Source organism: Trichechus manatus, unplaced genomic scaffold (assembly GCF_000243295.1).
Source record: "Trichechus manatus latirostris isolate Lorelei unplaced genomic scaffold, TriManLat1.0 scaffold00295, whole genome shotgun sequence".
Taxonomy (NCBI): domain Eukaryota; kingdom Metazoa; phylum Chordata; class Mammalia; order Sirenia; family Trichechidae; genus Trichechus; species Trichechus manatus.
The window spans coordinates 46,495-66,189 of NW_004444231.1; the positions used below are offsets into that span (position 1 = coordinate 46,495).

General features: G+C 44.3%; 1 protein-coding gene across 2 annotated transcripts; it reads left to right on the top strand.

Moving 5' to 3' along the window:
* Nucleotides 1-8,977: 8,977 nt before the first annotated feature.
* Nucleotides 8,978-18,511, top strand: LOC101346365 (class I histocompatibility antigen, Gogo-B*0103 alpha chain-like). Of its 2 annotated transcripts, none has more exons than XM_012559703.2 (8): nt 8,978-9,149; nt 9,447-9,716; nt 10,082-10,357; nt 11,001-11,276; nt 11,380-11,493; nt 11,904-11,936; nt 12,258-12,305; nt 18,139-18,511. In XM_012559703.2, the coding sequence occupies exons 1-8, from the start codon at nt 9,086-9,088 to the stop codon at nt 18,297-18,299; spliced, it is 1,242 nt and encodes a 413-aa protein (XP_012415157.2). In that variant the 5' UTR covers nt 8,978-9,085; the 3' UTR covers nt 18,300-18,511. The 2 variants fall into 2 exon arrangements, 1 of the variants encoding a protein (XP_012415157.2); XR_002822933.1 differs by lacking the exon at nt 18,139-18,511 and adding an exon at nt 12,576-16,614 and having other exon boundaries at nt 8,979-9,149; nt 11,380-11,711.
* The last annotated feature ends 1,184 nt before the right edge of the window (nt 18,512-19,695 follow it).

Genomic DNA, 19,695 nt, shown 5'->3' on the forward strand with positions numbered 1-19,695 from the left:
ACTAGGCCACCAGGGCTTCCCATGTAAGATGTTAGCAATACATAAATCTAAAACTATTCTAAAATTTATTTTAAAAGATGTTGTTGTTAGGTGCCATGGATTCGGTGCCAACTCATAGCGACCTATGTGCAACAGAATGAAACGTTGCCCAGTCCTATGCCATCCTCATGATCATTGTTATGCTTGAGCCCATTGTTGCAGCCACTGTGTATTTTGAGTGCCTTCCAACCCGAGGGGCTTTTCTTTCCCGCACCATATCAGACAATGTTCCGTTGCTATTCATAAGGTTTTCACTGGCTAATTCTTTTCAGAAGTAGACTGCCAGGTTCTTCTTCCTTGTCTTAGTCTGGAAGTTCATCTGAACCTGTCCACCATGGGTGACCCTGCTGGTATTTGAATACCAGTGGCATAGTTTCCAGCATCACAGCAACACACAAGCCCCCACAGTAAGACAAACTGATAGACGCAAAAGATAGCACTCAGAAACGGAACACGGAGTACAAGGCAAAGTTACCTACCATTCATTTTTCCCAGGTGCTCCCATCAAGGGGGCGGAGAGAGCGGTAACCGTGAAAGGAGACAGAAACCTCAGAGACGGACAAGGCTCCTCAGCCCTCCTTTCCTCCAATGTCTCCTCCACCCTGGAGCCTGGCCCCTGTGGAGTCCAGGGCTGTTCAGACAATCTTCATCCCCACACTGATGCCCAGACACTGGGTCAGCTATCTTGACCAGCCTTACTTTGCAAACCCCGCAGCGCTGCTCAGTCAGAATTCAGGAGAGCAGAGCGGGGGCGCCCCCGTGTGACCACAGGGCTTTGGTGCAAGACCAGACCACCCCTTTCTTCTCCCCGCGTGTTTCCCCTTTTTGATTTTCTCCATCATTTTTGCTTCCCACTTCGTCTATTAGTATCTCGAGGAAGGGAACATGGCAAGTAAAATATTGAAACCCTAAACATCTGAAAACTTCTTAGGCTACTCTACCACTTACATCTTGGCTTTGTATAGAGTTCTGTGTTGGAAATACTTTCCCTTGGAATCTGGAAGGCATTGTTTCAGTATCTTCCAGCTTCCAGAGAGGCTGCGTTTTGTTCCCTCTTGATGTTTTCAGGAGCTCTTCTTTTCCATCCTTTTTCTGAAATTTCATTGTAATGTGTCTTGGTGTGGATCTATTTTCATTTAATAAGAACTTGGTTGGGGCCATTTAAAACGTAAACTTTTGTCTGTAAACTCTAAGAAACTTATTTAAATTATTTTTAGTCCTTTCTTACTCTCAATTCTTTTTGAAATTTATATTATCAGGTTGTTGGAAATCCTTGATTTATCGTATAAAATTCTTGTAGTTTTTCTCTCTTCTTTGCCATCAGTTTTCCATTTCGTACTACTTTGTGGAAAGTGTAACTTTTCTCTTGCAATTGATCTATTGTTTTTTTTTTCATTTCTATGATCCTATTTTTAATTTCCAAGAGGTCTTTCTTGTTTTCTGATTGTACATAATTCGTTATTGTTTCCTAAATGTCATATATTTTCTTACATCATTTAGATATTACTGATAATAGAAATAGGAGACCTGTTGTTAGGTCTCCTGGTTATCTGCTTTCATGATATCATGGGCTTTTCCCTCTCAGCACCTAGCTCAGTAGTGATTTTACATTTATCTTTGTAATTTTTTTTTTTAATAAATGCCCAACTCTCTTATACATGCAAGTTCCATATCATGAGGGTCTCCCTTTCTGTTTTCAGTCTATGTCCAGTAAATTTCTGATTCCCTAACTCACCTAAAGCCTTGAAATATACTCCGGATGGATTTTAGTGTGATTTGGGCACTTAGTCACACTGCCCCTTGATGTCCTTCTGAGCTCTGAGCCTAGGAGTCCTCTGTCACAGAATATTCTGAGACCTTGAGACAGTCCACTTGCATGGGATGCAGAATCTTCACAGCTGTGTGGGCGACAGGATATCGATGGAAGATGAGTCAACAAGGCCTCTGAGAGAAAATGCCCTGGGTTCAACCTCAGCTTCACAACCTCCTTAACCACTCTGAGTCTCCCTCTCCCTAGGTGTGAAAAGGAATGACATATAGGCTACCTTATGACTTTTACATAGAGGATTAATTTGACCGTCTATGTCCAACACATGGTATTATTGCCTGACACATATTAAGTGTTCCACTATTCATAGCTGTCATCACTATATTGTTTATAGCATTTAGGTTGTTTTTATTCTTTTGCTTTTATAAACCACAATTCAAGGACCATCCTTGCACATATAATTTTGAGAACATGTGTGTCTTAGTTATCTGGTGCTGCTGTACCACAGGAATACCACAAGTGGGTGGCTTTAGCAAACAGAAATTTATTTTCTCACGTTTTAGGAGGCTAGAAGTCCGAATTCAGGGTGCCAGCTGTAGAGGAATGCTTTCTTTCTCTGTTGGCTCTGGAGAGAGGTACTTGCCTCTTCTGAGCTTCTGCTCCTGGGCAATCTTCATCTGGCTTTGGCATCTTTCTTCCCCCATCTCTGCTTCTCTCACTAGCTTGTTTAATATCTTTCATATCTCAAAAAAGATTGATTTAAGACACATCCTACACTACTCTTGTCTTATTAACCTAACAAACAAACCCCATTCCCAAATGCGATTATGACCACAGATATAGGGGTTAGGATTTATAACACATTATTTGGGGTGACATAATTCAGTCCATAACATTCTACCCATTAGCCCCCAAAATTCATGTCCTTCCAACATGCAAAACACATTCACCCCATCACATCATCCCAAAACTCTTAAGTCAACTCCAAGTCCAAAATCTCATCCTCGGAATCATCTGCATCAAATATGGGTGAGACTTGAGTCATATTCCATCCTGGGGCAAAATTCCTCTTCACGTGAGAACTCTGAAATCTAGAACACAAGTTATCTGCTTCCAAGATACAAAGGTGGAACAGGCACAAGGTAGACATTTCCATTACAAATGGGAGAAATTGGAGGGAAAGAAGGCATAACAGGCCCCAAGCAAGTCCAAAACCCAGAAGAACAATCAACATTAGCTCTCAAGGCTTGAAAACAATCCTCTGTTCTTTGGGATCATCTGGGCAGTAGCCCTGCCCTCCGGTTTCTGGGTGGAGGCCCCTTGGACCTGGGCTTCAGCTCTGCCTTCCAGGCGCACTGAAATGACAACTCTACTCCCTTGGCTCTGGGTGGCCCCATTCTCCCAGTCCATCTGAGTGGCCACTCCACATCCTAGGCCTCAGCAGTCTCCATTCTTCTTTCCCTTGGGCATGGCAGCCCTGCTCCCTCAGCTTTGGACAGTGGCCCCATCCTCCTGGCACTCATAAACAGCAGCCCCATACTATGGAACCAACTTGCTGACAATCTAACTCTTTTAAACCTAGAAGGTGGTGACTCCACCCTTTGAAACCGATGCAGCCCTGCTTCCCATTTTCCTTCCAACAGTGCTGCTGATCTCCAAGCTGCTCCATGGATTGTCATTTTCTTTTCTTGGAGGAAAACAGATGTACCTCCTTTGGCCTCTTTCCTGCCTGTAGAATTTCAATAGTCAGACACTGTCTTTCCTTTCGTTCTCTGTCCTCTTCAGTCTAAACTGATGGGTTTTCTGCTGTGGCAGTTGGTTAGATACATCAGTCACAAGCTTAATCTCTTTAACAAAAGGTTGTGAAGCTAAGACCTTGGTGAAAATTCACCCCACTTCTCGGTACCAAATTCTGTCTTCGTTATCTAGTACTGCTATAACAGAAATACCATAAATGGGTGGCTTTAACAAATACAAATTTATTTTCTCACAGTTTAGGGGGCTAGAAGTCTGAATTCAGGGTGCCAGCTCTAGGGGAATGCTTTCTTTCTGTCAGCTCTGGAGGAAGATCCTTATCTCTGAGCTTCTGCTCCTGGGCAGTCTTCATGTGGCTTGGCATTTCTCTCCCCCCATTTCTGCTTCTGTTGCTTGCCTATTTAATCTCTCTTATATCTCAAAAGAGATTGATTTAAGACACACCCTACACTAATCCTATCTTATTAGCACGACAAAGAAAACCCTTTCCCAAATGGGATTATAACCACAGATATAGGGATCAGGATTAACAACACATTTTGTAGGGGGACACAATTCACTCCATAATAATGTGCGGTTATCTTCTTAGGATAAGTCCCTAAAAGAGAAATTTTTGTGTCAGTATGTAAGCACATTTAAATTGTTGAGACATTTTGCAAATATGTCCTTTAGAAATTTTGTACCAGTTTTTCATCCCATCCACCTCTATGACAGTATATCTTAGTTACACTCTAGCCAATACTTTTATTGTTTATTTTTATCTTTGCCAAGCTAAATTTTTATTCTCATTTCTTATTCCACATTTTTATTTTTGCTCACATTTATTACTGATATTTAAACAAATTTTTTTTTTATTGTACTTTAGATGAAGTTTTACAGAACAAACAGTTTCTCATTAAACAGTCAGTATACATACTGTTTTATGACATGGGTTAACAACCCCACGACATGTCAACACTGTCCCTTCTCAACCTTGAGTTCCCTACCACCAGCTTTCCTGTCCCCACTTGCCTTCTAGTCCTTGTCCCTGGACTGCTCTGCCTCATAAGTCCTGTTTTGTTTTATGGGGCTGTCCAATCCCCGGCTGAATGGTGAACCTCAGGAGTGACTTCACCACTGAGCTAAAAGGATGTCCGGGGGCCATATTACTGATATTTTTGTTTGACATTTGTATTGTATTTCTTCTTTTCAAAACTGCTTTCTGGTAATCTTCAATCATTTTCTAATTGGGACTGTTAAATGTTAGAATACTGAACTTAAGAAGGTGGGCTGGGGGGAAAGCAGCCCTGACATCCAGGAAGTCATCTGCCACTCACACCTACACTTCAGGTTGTTAGAAGCTGGCCTGGTGCTCATAGCTAGACCATGTTATTCTGTTGGACAAAAATCATCTCATAAGACACCAACATCAGATAAGCTCACTCTGAGACAATTCTAAATTGAGACAAAACCAGACAGCTTCATAATTTTCAATTGTTACCAATTACAGCTTCATCCTCACTCTAGTCTGCCCTCCCTAGAGATAAGATTTATTGAGATACCCTATCATGGAATTGCCCCAGCTTCCTGACAGTACCCAATCTAGAGGAAACCCTGATTCCTTCTACCCTCCCCAATCAACTCAATGGCAGTGGGTAAAATCACCCAAGTAAAGCCAAATCCTATAATAGGTTCTTTCTCACCCCTGTGTAAAGAAGCCTCATGGTTCCCTATGGTGTGCATTCTCCCTCACTGAAACATGTAAAAAACACAACTTATTCAACTACAGGTATGCTCCTGGTGGTCTTTGGCTGAAGGGCATTGACATGTTACCATTTTGTCTGGCAAATTGTTTTATGTGTCAAGTTTGATTATGGGCTTCTATATTTGTGAGTTTGTGTTTGTCATTGAGAAGTTTTTCATTTTTCTTTATTGTTTTTCAACTTTGTTTCATGCTTAGAGAATCCTTTTCACTCCACAATTGTAAATATTTCATGTATATTTTCATCTACGTAGAAAGAATGAGGAAAAGGGTCTGAAGGTGAGGGAAACAGAAAATGTTTGAATTTGGGAGAAGTGGAGAGAGCAATAGGTAAAGAATTATAACCTAGTGGAATCCTAAGGTTATAGGTTCGTGTTTCGTAATTTACAAAATATGTCTACAGGGCCTATAGGGTATTTGATATCTGTGATAGTGAATAAATACATTCTCTTGGGCTAAGTGAAGACTTGTTTGCCTCCTTGTGTTCACCAGGTTAAAGAAAACAAAAACATCAAGAAGCCCAGTGATATTTAGACAAGGATTGGCACCAGGGATGGACACTTGACAACACTTGTGACTTTCAGGTGGTAAGTCATGTTTTGGCTAATGTTTATATACTCTAGTTATTCAATACCTATTAATTAAACTTTTATGGGCACTCTGGATTTTAAGGATATGTCTGAGACCCATGTAGAAAAATCTATAGCTTTTAAATAAACATAATTTTAATATACTCCAGTCTATAAATCACACAGTATTATTTTGGGGAAGAGACTGAAAATTCAGAATACTCTGTCAAATATGGTAGCTACTAGCCAGGTGTGGCTATTTAAATTAATACAATAAAATTAAAAGTTCAACTGCTCAGTTGCACTAGCCACATTTCAAGTGCTCAGTAGCCACACATGGCTAGTGGCTACTGTGTTCGACAGCACAGATATACAATTCATTCATCACAGAAAGTTCTATTGACAGTACGGCTCTTGATGGTTTATGGACCTCAAGTCAGTTGCCTTAGACCCATTTATAATGAGGGGTCCTTATTATTTATCCCACAGATTGCATTAGAGTTCCAACTGTCTGGGATATGGATATACATTAAGCTGGTGTGTAACAAAACCAAAACAGGTCATGAGTGAATCTCTATCTGGTGCCTCCAGGCACAAATGTTCCCAGCCCCAAAAGGGAAACATCATTCCCTCCACCTCAGTTTTCTGACTGAGGACACTCTCTGGCATTAAATTTCCAGGGGATGATTTCTCTTCTAGAAGAGCCCATGAGAAGAGGCCTAAGCTAAGCTTTGGGGGGCAGAGAGCCCAGCTCAAGGAGAGGAATTCTGGGAAGTAAAGAGGAGGCAAAGAGGCTGGGGCCATTTAAGGGACTCCCTGGTTTACTCAGAACAGCAGTTCTCAAACTGTAGTCTGTGGAACTTAGAGTCACTGAGATCCTTTCACAAGATCCATGAAGTCAAACCTATTGTCGTAACATTACAGGCAATCCCCAGGTTATGAATGAGATCCTTTCCTAAATCTGTCTTTAAGTCGAATTTGTAGGTAAGTGGAAACCCTGGTGCTGTAGTGGTTAAGACCTAAGGCTGCTAACCAAAAGGTCAGCAGTTCAAATCTGCCAGGCACTCCTCGGAAACTGTATGGGACAGTTTTACTCTGTCCTATAGGGTCACTATGAGTCAGAATCGACTCAACGGCAACTGGTTTTCAATGGGTTTTTGTAGGTAAGTCAGAGCAGGTACACAGGTTCTTATCAAGTCAGTTAGTGAAATGTTTGTCTTAGTATATAGTATGTATTTTACCTTTCTATGCATATAAAACACTTAAGAAACACTTCTAAATACACTAAAACATCTTAAACACAAACGTTACAAAGTAGTGCAGGCATTCGTTATTATGAACTCTTGTGTTTAATGCAAATAGGCTTTGCGGCAGTGCATTCTGAAGTACCAGTTGTCCATAAATCAGACATTCTTAACCCGGGGACTTACTGTACTAAGAAATTTTTAGTCTTTTTCACTGTGTTGATTCTTGCACTGAGGTAAATCAGCTGGGAACTTAGCAACAATCAAGGCTGTGTCATAAAACTGCAGTAGTAATTGTATTCTTCATCTTCACCTACTTGCAGGAAAAAAACAAAAACAAAACCAATGTCACTTAAAGGTGTACTAATGGAAGCATTAAAAGTTATTAACCTCATTAAATCATCATCCTCACGTCCACATCTTTTAATATCCTATGTGATGAAGTGGGAAGTATATATAAAGCACCTCTCCGACATTCCAAAGGATATTTGTTTCAAGGAAAATAATTTGTGATCTGAACTAGCTTCTTCTTTTTTTTAATGGAATAGCATTTTCACTTGGAAGAAGGAATGACAGAGAAACTGTCTTGGATATTAGGCACTTTATTGAAAATTAATAATTAGCTAGCCTGTCACTTAAAGGAAGCCAACTGATAGTATTGTTGTCAATGATAAAATGTAACCTCTCAAGAGATTAGAACATTGGAAAACTTGTATCCACCACAAGCGCCACAGCCCTCTGAAATTTACAAACTTTTCTGCTGGAATTCGTGGTAATACTAACAAATGTGACTTTTTCATATTTTGTAATGAAATGTGTCAACACTGGAAGATCTACGTACTCAAGGAACTAATGTATCACTTAAGAAAATCACACATTAGTACAAGATTCATTCAATAATGCAAGATGGATGTATGGGTTTTAATGAACAGAATACAAAATATTCAATAATAGGGTTTCCGATTGAAACTAACCTTTAAGAAACTACCACTTCGGTAGCTTTAGTGAAGTATCAAAGATGAACATTCACAATTACTTGGAAAGGCCACTAAAAATACTCCTCCCTTTTCCAACTTCATATTTGTGTGACACAGGATTTTTCTGTATACACTTCATCTAAAATAACAGATTGCAGAAGCAGATATGAAAATCCAGAAGCCTTCTATTGACATAGATAAGAAAGAGACGTGCAAAAATGTAAAAGGATCCACTCTTCTCCCTACATTATTTTATTTTGGAAAATATTTTTTATGAAAATATACTGTATCTGTTAATGTTGAATGGGTTATTAATATTGTTTTTAATTAATTTAAAATTTTAATTCTCTTTTAATTTCTCATATGGTTAATATCAGCAGATATAACCCACATAGACAAAATCTCTTTGGGTTCCTCATTAATTTGTAAGAGTAATAGAAATTGTAAGGAGCCTGCTGGCTCAATAGTTAAGCTCTTGTCTGCTAAGCCAGAGGTTGCTGGTTGGAATCCACCAGCTGCTCTGCAGAAGAAAAGACCTAGTGATCTACTCCTTTCGATGTTATAGCCTAGGAAGCCCTATGGGGCAGTTCTACTCTGTCATTTCGGGTCGCTATGAATCCACTCCAGGGCACACAAGAACAACAACAAAGACATAGAAATTCTGAAACTAACAAGAACCTCTGACTTAAGCAGGCCCTGGCCCAGGACTCAAGGAGACAGTGTAGCAGAGAAGGCTCGGTGCTGGAGGAGCAGGGTCAGGGCAAGGTCCCAGTCCCCCGGTGGCACTCAGGTCCGATGGCGGTGTCAGGGGTGGGGTGGCCTAGTGTTGGGGATTCCCGGTCTCCCCGGAGTTTCGCAACCTGTGTCAACCCCTTCTGCCTGTACACACATGACGCGGCCCCAGTTCTCGCTCCAATTGGGTCTCCGATTTCTGGAGAAGCCAATCACCGTCACCGCGGTTCCTGGTGACAAGGAACCGCAGTATTCGGGTCATGGCACCCGGGACCCTCCTCTTGCTGCTCTCGGGGGCCCTGGCCCTGACCCAGACCCGGGCTGGTGAGTGTGGGATATGGGGGGAAACGGCCTCTGGGAGGGAGCAGCGAGGGGACCGCCCGGCGGGGACACACGATCCTCGGAAAAGCCCCAACCCCGCCGCGATACCCCCCCTTTCCCCCGTCCTGGCCCCCCTGCCCCCGCCCCCTGCTGTCCCACCCCGACGTCCAGGCTCTGCTACTCCCGCCGCCCCTTCTCCGTCCACAAGCCCCTCACCTCCCCGCCCCGCCCCCATCGACCCCGGACCCGGGCGCCCCGCGGGGAGGGGTGTAGGTGGTCTCAGCCGCTCCCCGCCCGCAGGCTCCCACTCCCTGAGGTATTTCGACACCGCCGTGTCCCGGCCCGGCCGCGGGGAGCCCCGCTTCATCTCCGTCGGCTACGTGGACGACACGCAGTTCGTGCGGTTCGACAGCGACGCCGCGAATCCGAGGATGGAGCCGCGGGCGCGGTGGATGGAGCGGGAGGGGCCGGAGTATTGGGACGAGCAGACACGGCTCGCCAAGGACAACGCACAGATTTCCCGAGAGAGCCTGCGGACCGCGCTCGGCTACTACAACCAGAGCGACAACGGTGAGTGATGGCGGCCCGGGTCGCAGGTCACGGGTCCCCTCGTCCCCACGGACGGGTCGCCCCAAGTCTTCCGGTCCGAACTTCTCCTCAAGGCCACGGGACCCGCCCGGGAAGAGGCGCGGGTATGCGATCCGGTTTCGTTTCACTTTAGAACCAAAGGGGCTCTGCCCAGTCCCGGCCGGTCTGGGTGGAGGCGGGGCTGACCGCGGGGGCGGGGCTGACCGCGGGGGCGGGGCTGACCGCGGGGGCGGGGCTGACCGCGGGGGCGGGGCTGACCGCGGGGGCGGGGCTGACCGCGGGGGCGGGGCTGACCGCGGGGGCGGGGCTGACCGCGGGGGCGGGGCTGACCGCGGGGGCGGGGCCAGGGTCTCACACCATCCAGTGGATGTATGGCTGTGAAGTGGGGCCCGACGGGCGCCTCCTCCGCGGGTACAATCAGCACGCGTATAATGGCGCCGACTACATCGCCCTGAACGAGGACCTGCGCACGTGGACGGCGGCGGACACGGCTGCTCAGATCACCCAGCGCAAGTGGGAGGAGGACCGTGTGACCGAGAATGTGAAGGCCTACGTGGAGGGCAGGTGTGTGGAGTCCCTCCGTAGGTACCTGGAAAACGGGAAGGAGATGCTGCAGCGCGCAGGTACGAGGGGCCGCGGGTCTTGGTGCCTCCTCCAACTCACTTTAAGCTGGGACTGTGTTCCCTTCTGGCCTCTCAAAAGGAGGGGAGGGAAATAGAATGGACCCTAGACTACCCTGTCCTCCCATGGGTGTGGAGACTGACGCTTTAGCCCAGATCTCCAGATCCTATACCAGAGAGTGATTTGTCCAGAGAAGCCCTCCTTTCAGATACAGTTAAAGGATCCAGTCTCTCTGGGGATAGTAGGGGAGATGATTCCTGATTGATCAGCAATTCTCTTTGATCCTGGAATCGACCTTGGGAACCAACCACCAGGAACTTTTTCTCTCTAGCCTTGTTCTCCGCCCCACACCCAATGAGTTTGGAGGTCTGATTCCAGCTTCTCTGAGTTTCTCCACTTCCACCCAAGTCAGAACTAGAAATCCCTGTTCTCAGACACCTGGAGCCTCCTACTCTGGGCTGCCTCACCCTGACTCTAGAACTTTCCAAGGAATAAGAGATTATCCCAGATCCCTAGTCCAGGCTAGTGTCTGGGTTTTGCACTCCCTCTCCCATCCCACTTTCTCAGGATGGTCACATGAGCACTGCTCAAGTGGCCCATGGGAGGTGATGGAAAGTTTCTGAATTTTCTGACTTATTCCTTCAGATGTCCCAAGGACACAGGTGACTCACCACCCCGTCTCTGAACATGAGGTCACGCTGAGGTGCTGGGCCCTGGGCTTCTACCCGGCGGAGATCACCCTGACCTGGCAGAGGGATGGGGAGGACCAGACCCAGGACATGGAGCTTGTGGAGACCAGGCCTGCGGGGGACGGGACCTTCCAGAAATGGGTGGCTGTGGTGGTGCCCTCTGGAGAGGAGCAGAGATATACGTGTCATGTGCAGCACGAGGGGCTGCCCAAGCCTCTCACCCTGAGATGGAGTAAGCGGGGGAGACAAGGGCAGAGCCTCTTCTCAGGGAAGCAGGGGCCCTTCTGGGCACCTGCAGCAGGGTCACAGCCCCTTACTTCCCCTTCCTTTCCCAGAGTCCCGTTCTCAGTCCACTGTCCTCATCATGGGGATCATTGCTGCCCTGGTTCTCCTTGTGGTCATTGCAGCTGTGGTGGTTGGAGCTGTGATCTGGAGGAAGAAGAGCTCAGGTATAGGGGTTGGGCCTGAGTTTTCTTGTCCCACTGCAGAGTTTCAAGTCCCAGGTAGGAGTCTGCCTGCCTTCTGCCTCTACTGTGAAGCACCATCCGCACACCTGTGCATACCCAGCCTAGGGACCTGTGTGCTAACACTTACTCACATGAGGACAGATTTTTCACCTTGATGATTCTGGTGATGGGGACCTGATTCCCATAGTTGCAGGTCTGAGGTAAGGTCCCTGCTGAAGACAGACCTCTAGGAGGGGGATGGGTCTAGTCCCCGCACATCTCTTCTGTTCTTGTTTCCTGAGCCTGCCCTGGGTCTGCAGTCACAGTTCAGGGGTCCAGGATTAGCTGCCTCTTCTAGGACCTCATGGTCCTGCCTCCTCCCCGGTCTCTCAAAGGATATTTTCTTCCCACAGGTGGAAAAGGAGGGAACTATGCTCAGGCTGCAAGTAAGTATTGAGGAATGTGATCCCTGAGACCTTTGGGGTAGTGTAGATGGGACCCCGTGGGGCAGCCCCCCACCCTATTAAAAAAAAGACCAAACCCACTGCCGTGGAGTCAATTCTGACTCATAGTGACCCTACTGGACAGAGTAGAACGGTCCTACACGGTTTCCAAGGAGCACCTGGTGGATTCAAACCGCTGACCTTTTGGTTAGTAGCCGTAGCTCTTAACCACTACACCACTAAGGTTTCCCCCCACCCCATAATTCCTCCTATAGTCTCACCTCCTTCTGTGGGCTCTGACCAGATATGTTTGTTCTTCTCCAGGCAGCGACAGTTCCCTGGGCTCTGATGTGTCTTTTATGGCTTCTAAAGGTGAGACCCTGGGGGCCTGACATGGGGGAGGGGTTGGGGCAGAGGGGACACGACTTGGTGATAGGGATTCTTTGTATTTGGACATTTTGAGCATGTGGTGGGCTATTCAGTATATCAACGCTTAACAGTGACTGACCCAAATCTGTTCGCGATTACTTTCTTCTATAGCGTGAGACTGCTGCCTTGTGTGGCACTGAGTGATATAAGGTTTATTCACCACCACCCACCCCGCTTTGTGACTTCAAGAAAGCTTGACTTCTTTTTCTGCAGCTGGTGTCTGAATGTGTCTGCATTCCTGTCTGCATAATATGAGGACGTGGGGAGACTAGCCCCACCCCACCTACGAGGACCCCCTCCCCACACTGAACTATGTCCCTTGCCTGATCCATGTTCCTGTTCCAGTAGAGGCAGGGCTGGGAAATCTCCATCCCTGTTGTAACTTCCTGTTGCTGTGATCGGCAATGTCTCACTTCCCTGTTGGAAATGAGAATCTGGCTATTTTTTCAAAATCTTGCCATAAAGTGTGGTTGATGGGTTAATTAAAGGAGAGAAAAATTCTGAAAATTTAAGAGGCAATAAATGAAGACTTGATAACCTTCCAGAATCCTGTGTTTGCTGTGTTGAGTCTGTCGCAGGCAGGACAGGAGAAGGCCATGGAGTAGCTGAGCATGGATGGGGCCTGTGCCCAGCTGGTGCTCAGTACTTCATGGGCTTTGACATGGTTACTTCTTGGCTGGGTCCTCTTCACTGCTCTGTTGTCCTTGTCCCACCAGGACCTGTGATCACAGTGACTCAGACATCACCTGGGACACTGGACAGAGAGGACTTTGTACAGCTATTCAGCCTGGGCTCAGGCCTGGACTGGCCCTTAGCCATCATCATTGTGTGGTTATTTTTGTGTCTTGGTTGTTGTAGAGGATTATGCCTGTTCTTGATCTTGTGCACGAGTTCTTGTTCTTGGTCCCATCCTCCTCTGGGTATCCCCATCTCTGATAGCACTGGGAGTCGTTTTCCTGTCACTATCCCCACAAGGCCCAGGGCAGCCCCTGCACACAGCAGTCTCTGTGGTATCAAGACACGAATTTTCAGACTAGTCCAGCTCTTTCCCTCCTTCTAGGACTGTCCCTGGATTATTCTTTCCTTTTCCCCTAACTTTTTTTAAAGAACCAGATTTTGGGATTAGCAGAGAGGAGGGATCTGATAGTTTCTTATCTTAGATGAATTCCTGTTTTGTTTCCATCCTCCACTCACCTACCCTCTCTTCCTGCCCTTAGCTCTATAATCTTAGTACTGGCTCCTTCCAAACCGATAGCTATCTAAAGCAGACTCTCATTTTTATTCACAGTTGATTGGAAAATATGGCCCATAAGCCCAGGATTTGTTCCTTTCTGAAGACGGAAATGAACTTGTGTGCTGTAGTGAGCAGAGGGGTGGACCAGGAAGTGAGGAAGGAGAGCAGCACTTGTGAGAGAAGTCCAGGTGGCATTAATGTCAATGTGAGTGGATGTTGTATGGTAGCTGCCACAAAACAGCATTTGGTCTGAGGCTACATTGACAAAGACACTGTCTTTAGAATAGGGAGATGCTGTACCCTACAGGATCATTCATTCTACTGATATTTGCTGAGTGCTGGCTACATGACACACTATTTTTGCGTCTGGGAAACATAAGTGAACTAAAAACACAAAAATTGTCAGACTTGTGGAGCATGTGTTCTAGTGGAAAGAGACAAACTATTGACTATAAGCTTAGAAATAAGGAAAATGTTTACATTAGAAGGCAGTAAGTGCAGTGGGGAAGGGGACCCAGAGTGTGGGTGTGTGGGGAGAGGGAAGATGGCTGCTATACTTGGGTGATCAGCATGGGCCTCATTGAGAAAATGACCTTTGCGGGAAAATTTGAAGGACATGATGGAATTAGCCTTGAGGATGTCTGGGGAAGTTCTTTCCATGCTGGGGGAACATCCAGTGCAGACACACTAGGACAGGAGGGTATCTCTGTTCTGGGCGCAGCGAGGAGGCCACTGTGGCTGCAACAGAATCATTGAGATGAAGTCAGAGATACGACCAGACCATGTCGGTCTTGATAATACTGGAGGACTTTTTGGCTTTTCTTTGGGTGAGATGAGTTACAAGACAGCTTTGAGCAAAAGAGAGAAATGGTACAACTTCTCTTTTAAAAGAATCACTCTGGCTGCTGGGCTGAGAATAGAGTTGAGGGGGCGAGCAAGGCAATAGGGAAAACTGAGGAATTTGGGTAGTATTCCAGCTACAGATAGTGATGGCTTCAACCCAGGTGTGAGCAGTGAAAATAGTGGAACATGATGAGATTCTTGATCCATGTTGAAGTTGAACTTTAAGGACTTCCTAATGGATTACATTTGGGATATGAGAGAAAGAGAGGAGTCAAGGAGGACACTAAAAGATGGTTCTGATGGCCACAGAGATGTGGAAGACTCTGGAAGGAGACTTTTTGAGGAGGAGGCATCACAGGCTATCTCAGTTTCAGAATCTGAGAAAGACATACAAGTGAGATTATCAAGAATAACAACAACAAAAACAAAAACGTGGCCCTCAAGTTGATTACAGCTCATAGCAACCATTCATATACATTAAACAATGCAATCAAAAAGCAAGATAGTCTGACTACATGCAGACACACACACAAAATGAATTCCAACTATATGCTGTCTACAGCAGACACACTTTATATTCAAAGGTACAAATAGATTGAAAGTAAAAGAATGGAAAACAGTGTATTATGGAAACAGCAACCACAAGAAGGTCCTAGTGGCTACACTAACATCAGACAAAATGGACTCTAAAATAAAAAATCTTACTAGAGTTAGAGACATTTTATAATGATAAAAGTCAATTCACCAGAAAGATTTAAGAATTATAAATGTATATGCACCTAATAATAGAATACCAAAATAGAATAAAGCAAAAACATAAAAATGAAGGAAAAAATTGACAATACAAAAATAATAGTGGAAGACTTCAATATTCCATTTTCAATGGCTAGAACAACTGGACAGAAGATCAAAGTCTTATTCTTGATCAAGGTTAGAAGACTTGAACAACCCTATAAACCAACTAGAACTAAGGGACATCTGTGGAACACTCCACCCAATAACAGCAGAATATACACTCTTCTCAAGTGCACATGGAACATTCTCCAGAACAGAACATATGCTAAGCCATAAAACATGTCTAATAAATTTAAAATTATAGAAATAATACAAATTATGTTCTTCAACCATGACGTGATGTAATTATAAATAACAGAAACTTTGGAAATTTACATGTATGTGGAAATTAACACACTCTTAAATAACCAATGAGTCAAAGAAGAAATCAAAACAAAAATTAGAAAATACTGTGACATAAATGAAAATGAAGACACAACATACCAAAACTTATGGGATGCTATTAAAGTAGTGCTTACAGGAAAATTTATAGATGTAAATGCCTACATTAAAAGATAAGAAAGATGTCAAATTCATAACCTAATCACTACTTTAAGACACTGGGAAAAAAAGAGAGCAAACTAAACCTAAAGCAAACAGAAGGAAGGAAATCATAAAAATTAGAGTGGAAATTCATGAAATAGAGCATAGGAAAATCGTATAGAAAATAACAACAAAAAACAAAAATTGGTTTTTTGAAAAGATTAAAAAAAATTGACAAAACTTCAGGCAGACTCATGAAGGGAAAAAGAAAATTCAGATTACTAAAATCTGGAACGAAAAAAGGGACATTACCTCAGAAATAAAAAGGATTATAAGCGGATACTATGAGATCTTTAAAGTGGTAAAAAGCACCAGTGAAGACCCCGCTGACTGTGGTTGCTGAAACCTGTACCTATGATCGTTAAGAAAGACAATTCAAAATGTAGGATCACAGTTTCTAGCCTATCTGAAAAATTAATGGTGACGTCATCAAGGATTTCTGAAGCTACAAATCCAGTAGACCTCGAGACCTGGACTGTGGAGCAGAAGCTAGCAAAGAGGTCCTATCTTCCAGACCCACATGTTTCCACTCCATGTCCCTTCGTCACCAATGAGGGAAATTTTGCTTGATGCTCAGGTTTTGTCAAAAGGTTTTCAACTACTAGACTCTACAGGTACCTATTATCATTTTAATGGCATAGATCTTTCTAGGTCAAACCCCCTTGAAACTCCCTCCAAAAATTGTAGGGATATATGCCATATAAAAATGGCTGCACTATTGACAACTGCAGCCCCCACAGGCCTCTATGCTGTATATGACATGTTGGAGACTTGTCAGCGATAAGAATGAGATTAGGCACGACTTGTTTTCCCAAACCTATTGCCCTGTTACTGATTGGCTTGTTTACCTGAATTCCTTCTCCCTTGCCCAAAACTTACTGTTACTCACCCAAAGCCCATTGTTCTGTTATTTGCTTCACTGCTTGCTGTATTGACTATAAAAAAACTCCTGGGACTGAAGCCGGGGTCGACTCCTCAGAGTGACCCTCCTGGCCCCACTTCTCTGTAAGAGTTGTGTTTGGTTACTGTCTCTGCCGTCCAGACAACTGTCACCGCTGTGACAAAAAATCATAGCACTGCTATAGATGTTCGGTTGGAAGGAAGCTTCACACATCCTGGGGTGTGAGGACCCCTTAGTAAAGGTCCGACCATTTTTAGGGCAACCCAAAACCAATCCGATTTCATGGGATGGTTGTTAAGCACAAATACCTCTATGCCTATTACTAAAGGATGCCTGGGAAACCCAGTGTGCCTCAAAGTATATTGGTTCACATGCTTAGACCAAGCCAACAGAACTTGGGGATTAGGGTGCCTTGATTTAAGCTTGGTCGGCACCAGTTGTTTTGTTGGGCTTGTAATCCTCAGTAACAATACAGTTTCAGTCTTTCGGGGGAGCAATAACCCAGCTTCCTAGGGAGCCCTCAGGTGAAGGAAAAGAGAACCCATTAACCTCATAGCTTTAGGGATCACGGCCTTGATGGGAGCACTTGCTGGATTAATGGTGGGTGCGGTTTACACCAATGCTCAAGTCCAAAATCTATCCAGTGTTGTCCAAGTAGTCAGTACCGATTCAGGACAAAGTCTATCAGCCTTACAGAGATCCCCCAACTCGTTGGCCAATGTAGTCATGGGCCACTGAATCCCATTGGACTATCTCCTGGCTGAACAGAGAGGTACCTGCACAGTCGCAGACACTTCCTGCTGCATGTACATTAATGTTACTGGGGAAGTGGAATTCCGGGATCAGAAGATCCTTAAACAAGCTGAGTGGCTAAGGACAGCCCATACACAAATGGGTAACAATATTTGGAATCAAATCAAAGGATATTTACCTTCCATAACCTGGTTCCTTCCCCCTTTAGGACCCGCAATAACTATCCTTCTACCATTTTTATTTGGTCCCTGCTTGCTCAACGTACTGGTTAAATTTATGTCTTCTCGACTGCAGCACTTAGTTCCAAGTCAAACTGATGATGTAAAGAGTTCCAGCCCATTCCCCGGCCTGAGTCCAATAGCCCCAACAAAACTTTGGACGAGCTAGGGAGAGACTTCTACTCTGCTAGGCAGGCCAACAACCCAGTGTCAGCTGGTAGAAGTTACAGAAGAGACCTCTGCCCCTACACCCTCATAAAGAATTATGAGTATGAAACCTCTCAAGGGGGAATGAGATAGGGAAGGGAAAAAGGGACTGAGCCCCTAGGCAAAGGACCTTAAACTAAAAACATGTGCTTAACTAATGACACAAAACCCATTATCTTGGAACATGCAATAAAGAAAGAACAACCCACCCAGCTCTCATTGTACTTCCTTAATGTTTTTCAGAAAAACCAGCCCGATCTTGTCCCTGGAGCATGCACAGACATCCGCAAGGTGACCCGCAACAGGAAATGAGCCGGCACTATGGGGGAAATGCGCAGGCGCGTCACCGCATACTAAGTCCTGCTATCCAGTCCCAGGAGCCTTTGTTACGGGTTCCAACTTGAATTACCTCTTGCGCGCGCACCTGACACACCCTTTTCCCAGAAACCCACACCACTTTCGTGAATAATGATGAAACCATTTCCCGCCTAGAAACTTTCATAAGTCTTTTAAACCCTTTATTCAGGGAGACAAAGGCTAGCGTTGCATTGTTCCTCTTTGTCTCCACTCACGAGCTACTTTTCTCAATAAAGCTTTGGGCAGGAAAAAAAAAAAAGTGGTAAAAAGCAAAGATGTCACTTTGAGGATGAAGATGCGCCTGACCCAAGCATGGTATTTTCATATGCATATGAAAGCTGGACAAAGTTAAGGAAGACCGAAAAAGAATACCTTTGAATTATGGTGTTGGCGAAGAATGTTGAATATACCATGGACTGCCAGAAGTATGCACAGATCTGTCTTGGAAGAAGTACAGCCAGAATGCTCCTCAGAAGTGAAGATGGTGAGACTTGGAAATGTTGTCAGGAAGGACCAGTCCCTGGAGAAGAACATCATGCTTTGGTAAAGTAGAGGGTCAGCGAAAGAAAGGAAGGCCCTCAACAAGATGGATTGACACAGTGGCTGCAAGAATGGACTCAAGCATAGCAATGATTGTGAGAATGGCATAGGACAGGGTGGTGTTTAGTTCTGTTGTGCATAGGGTCGCTATGAGTCAGAACTGACTTGATGGCACCTAACAACAACAACACCACTATGAACAATTGTATGTCAACAAATTAGATAGCCTAGAATAAACAAATTCCTACAAAGACCTAAACTACTGAATCATACTCAAGAGAAAATAGAAAATCTGAGTAGAACTATAACAAGTAAAGAAATTGAATTAGCAATTTAAAAAAAAGAAAAAGAAACTTTCCATAAGTAATAGCCCAGGCTCGAAGGACTTCACTAGTGAATACTATCAAACGTTAAAATAATTAATACCAATTCTTCACAAACTAGCCCAAAAAATAGAAGAGGAGGTAATGCTTCTCAACTCATTCTATTAGGCCAGTATTATTTTGGTATAAAAACCAGAGAAAGACATCACAAGAAAAGAAAATCTTCAACAAAATGCTAGCAAACCAAATTCTTCAATATATAAAAATAATTATACACTATGACTAAGTGGTATTTATCTCAGGAATGTAAATGTAGTTTAACATCCAAAAACCAATTAATGTGATACATCATATCATTAGAATAAAAAAAAATCACATGATCATCTAAATAGACATAGAAAAAGCATTTGACATAATCCAGCACCAATTCATGATTAAAATACTCAACAAACCCAGAATAGAGGAGATCTCCCTCACCATCATAAAGGGCATCTATGGAAAACCCACATATACCATCAGACTTAATAGTGAATGATTAAATGCTTTCTTTCTAAGTTCAGGAACAAGACAAAAATGTCTT

What these genes read in the sequence shown, in the direction of transcription:
- LOC101346365 (XM_012559703.2), top strand. Translation starts at nt 9,086, where the DNA reads ATGGCACCCGGGACCCTCCTCTTGCTGCTCTCGGGGGCCCTGGCCCTG. An exon ending in GAACTATGCTCAGGCTGCAA is followed by an intron (nt 11,937 to 12,257) that starts GTAAGTATTGAG and finishes GTTCTTCTCCAG; the next exon opens with GCAGCGACAGTTCCCTGGGC. An exon ending in GTCTTTTATGGCTTCTAAAG is followed by an intron (nt 12,306 to 18,138) that starts GTGAGACCCTGG and finishes AATGTTTTTCAG; the next exon opens with AAAAACCAGCCCGATCTTGT.